Below are 1497 nucleotides of genomic sequence, written 5' to 3'. Positions count from 1 at the left end.
CAGGAGCTTTGATCAGATGCAATCTCTAAAATGCTGTATAAAAAATTATTTGCAAAAAAATTTTCTGTCTTTGGATACTCAGTGCTTGGATTGTTCTGAATTGTGCTATTAAAATTAGGACTTCCTTATTCACTGCTCCTCTTGCCCTGCTCAAAACATGCAAAGTAGGGCGTAGTAAATTAACCAAACAATGCCTTGTGTCCTCCACAGCTGGACCGCATCACAGAGGTGCTGGGAACTCCGTCCTTCGAGGATATGCCTACGGCTTGCCAGGGAGCCCGCGACTACATCCGGTCGCGCCCCCACAAGCCAGCGGCCCTCAACCAGTTTTACAGCCTTTCCGATCAGGCTACCCACGAGGCCGTCCACCTCCTGTGTCGCATGCTAGTCCTCAACCCGGTGAGTGACTGCGCTAATAATGTCCACCACTAATGTTTGGGAAGGGTGGTAGCTCTTTCCGGTTCACAATTCAAGAAATTGATTTTTGTTTGAGTGGGGCACTGCTTTTTCTATGACACTGGAGGCCTTGTTGTGTTCACAATAAGTATTTCCTATCGAAATATTTGCAAGAAAGTAGAAGAGCAGAGAGAAAGATGAACTGGCTTTTCACTGCAGGAATGTCTTGATGGCAAAACATTGTTATTCATGAAATATACATAAAATAATAATTTATGGTTTTTGACTTGTGATATTGTACATACAAAATGTCGCATGGCCTCATGGACACAATTTAAATTGTTTTAGGTGGCAGACTGCTTTGTCTCTGCCTTGAGGTGGATACAGTATCCCAGCAGACATACTCAGATATTGATAAATTAACTTCCCCACCCAGGAATCAAACTCGAGCATCTTACATGCACCAATAAATGTTGGTCACTGTTAGTGATACCAAACAACAATTTCTGAAAATACTTAAACTTAGAAGCGGGTGATTGGAGGGCGTCTCTGGTAAACCCTACTTCTTTTCTATTCTTCTATTAAATTAAATCTGTATGCCTGTCTTACAAACCTCCCCTCTCCCCCAAACAACCCCCCTCCCATACACACTCCCCATCCTCCCACACACTCACACCCCTTCACACACACACGCACACACACAAACACAAACACACACACACAAAATGCCTGCTACCATGTCAATCTGTTTCTCTTTACACGTGGTGTAAACTCAAACTTAAAAAGAAACCAACCCCAAAACAACAGAAGATGAAAGTTAAGGACTTTTTTTGTCGCCTTCCGTCGTCAGAATAAGCGGATCACGGCAGCGGACGCCCTGACCCACCCGTATCTTGACGAGGGTCGCCTGCGCTTCCACTCCTGTATGTGCTCCTGCTGTACTCCGGGGGCGCAGGGTCGAAACTTCTGCGGTGACCTCGAGCCCGAGTGCCCCTTGCCCTTTGACTACAACTTTGAGAAGTCGCTCACCTCCGTCTCCAGGGTTAAAGGTTTGAGTCTTTTGCTTTCTGGACTTGATGGACTTGAGAAATTTTTTTTTTT

General features: G+C 45.1%; 1 protein-coding gene across 1 annotated transcript in view; it reads left to right on the top strand.

Moving 5' to 3' along the window:
* LOC101858232 (serine/threonine-protein kinase NLK) overlaps positions 1–1445 on the top strand; it is a gene marked incomplete at its 3' end in the record, with an annotated part of 5807 nt that extends 4362 nt beyond the window's left edge. The window contains 2 exon segments of the mRNA XM_013090332.2: positions 211–399; positions 1247–1445. Coding sequence (XP_012945786.2) covers positions 211–399; positions 1247–1445 — 388 coding nt within the window.
* Between the last annotated feature and the right edge of the window lie 52 nt (positions 1446–1497).

Source organism: Aplysia californica, unplaced genomic scaffold (assembly GCF_000002075.1).
Source record: "Aplysia californica isolate F4 #8 unplaced genomic scaffold, AplCal3.0 scaffold01227, whole genome shotgun sequence".
Classification (NCBI taxonomy): Eukaryota; Metazoa; Mollusca; class Gastropoda; order Aplysiida; family Aplysiidae; genus Aplysia; species Aplysia californica.
Note: the sequence above shows the minus strand (reverse complement) of the source record. Positions and strands in the feature narration are given on the sequence as shown.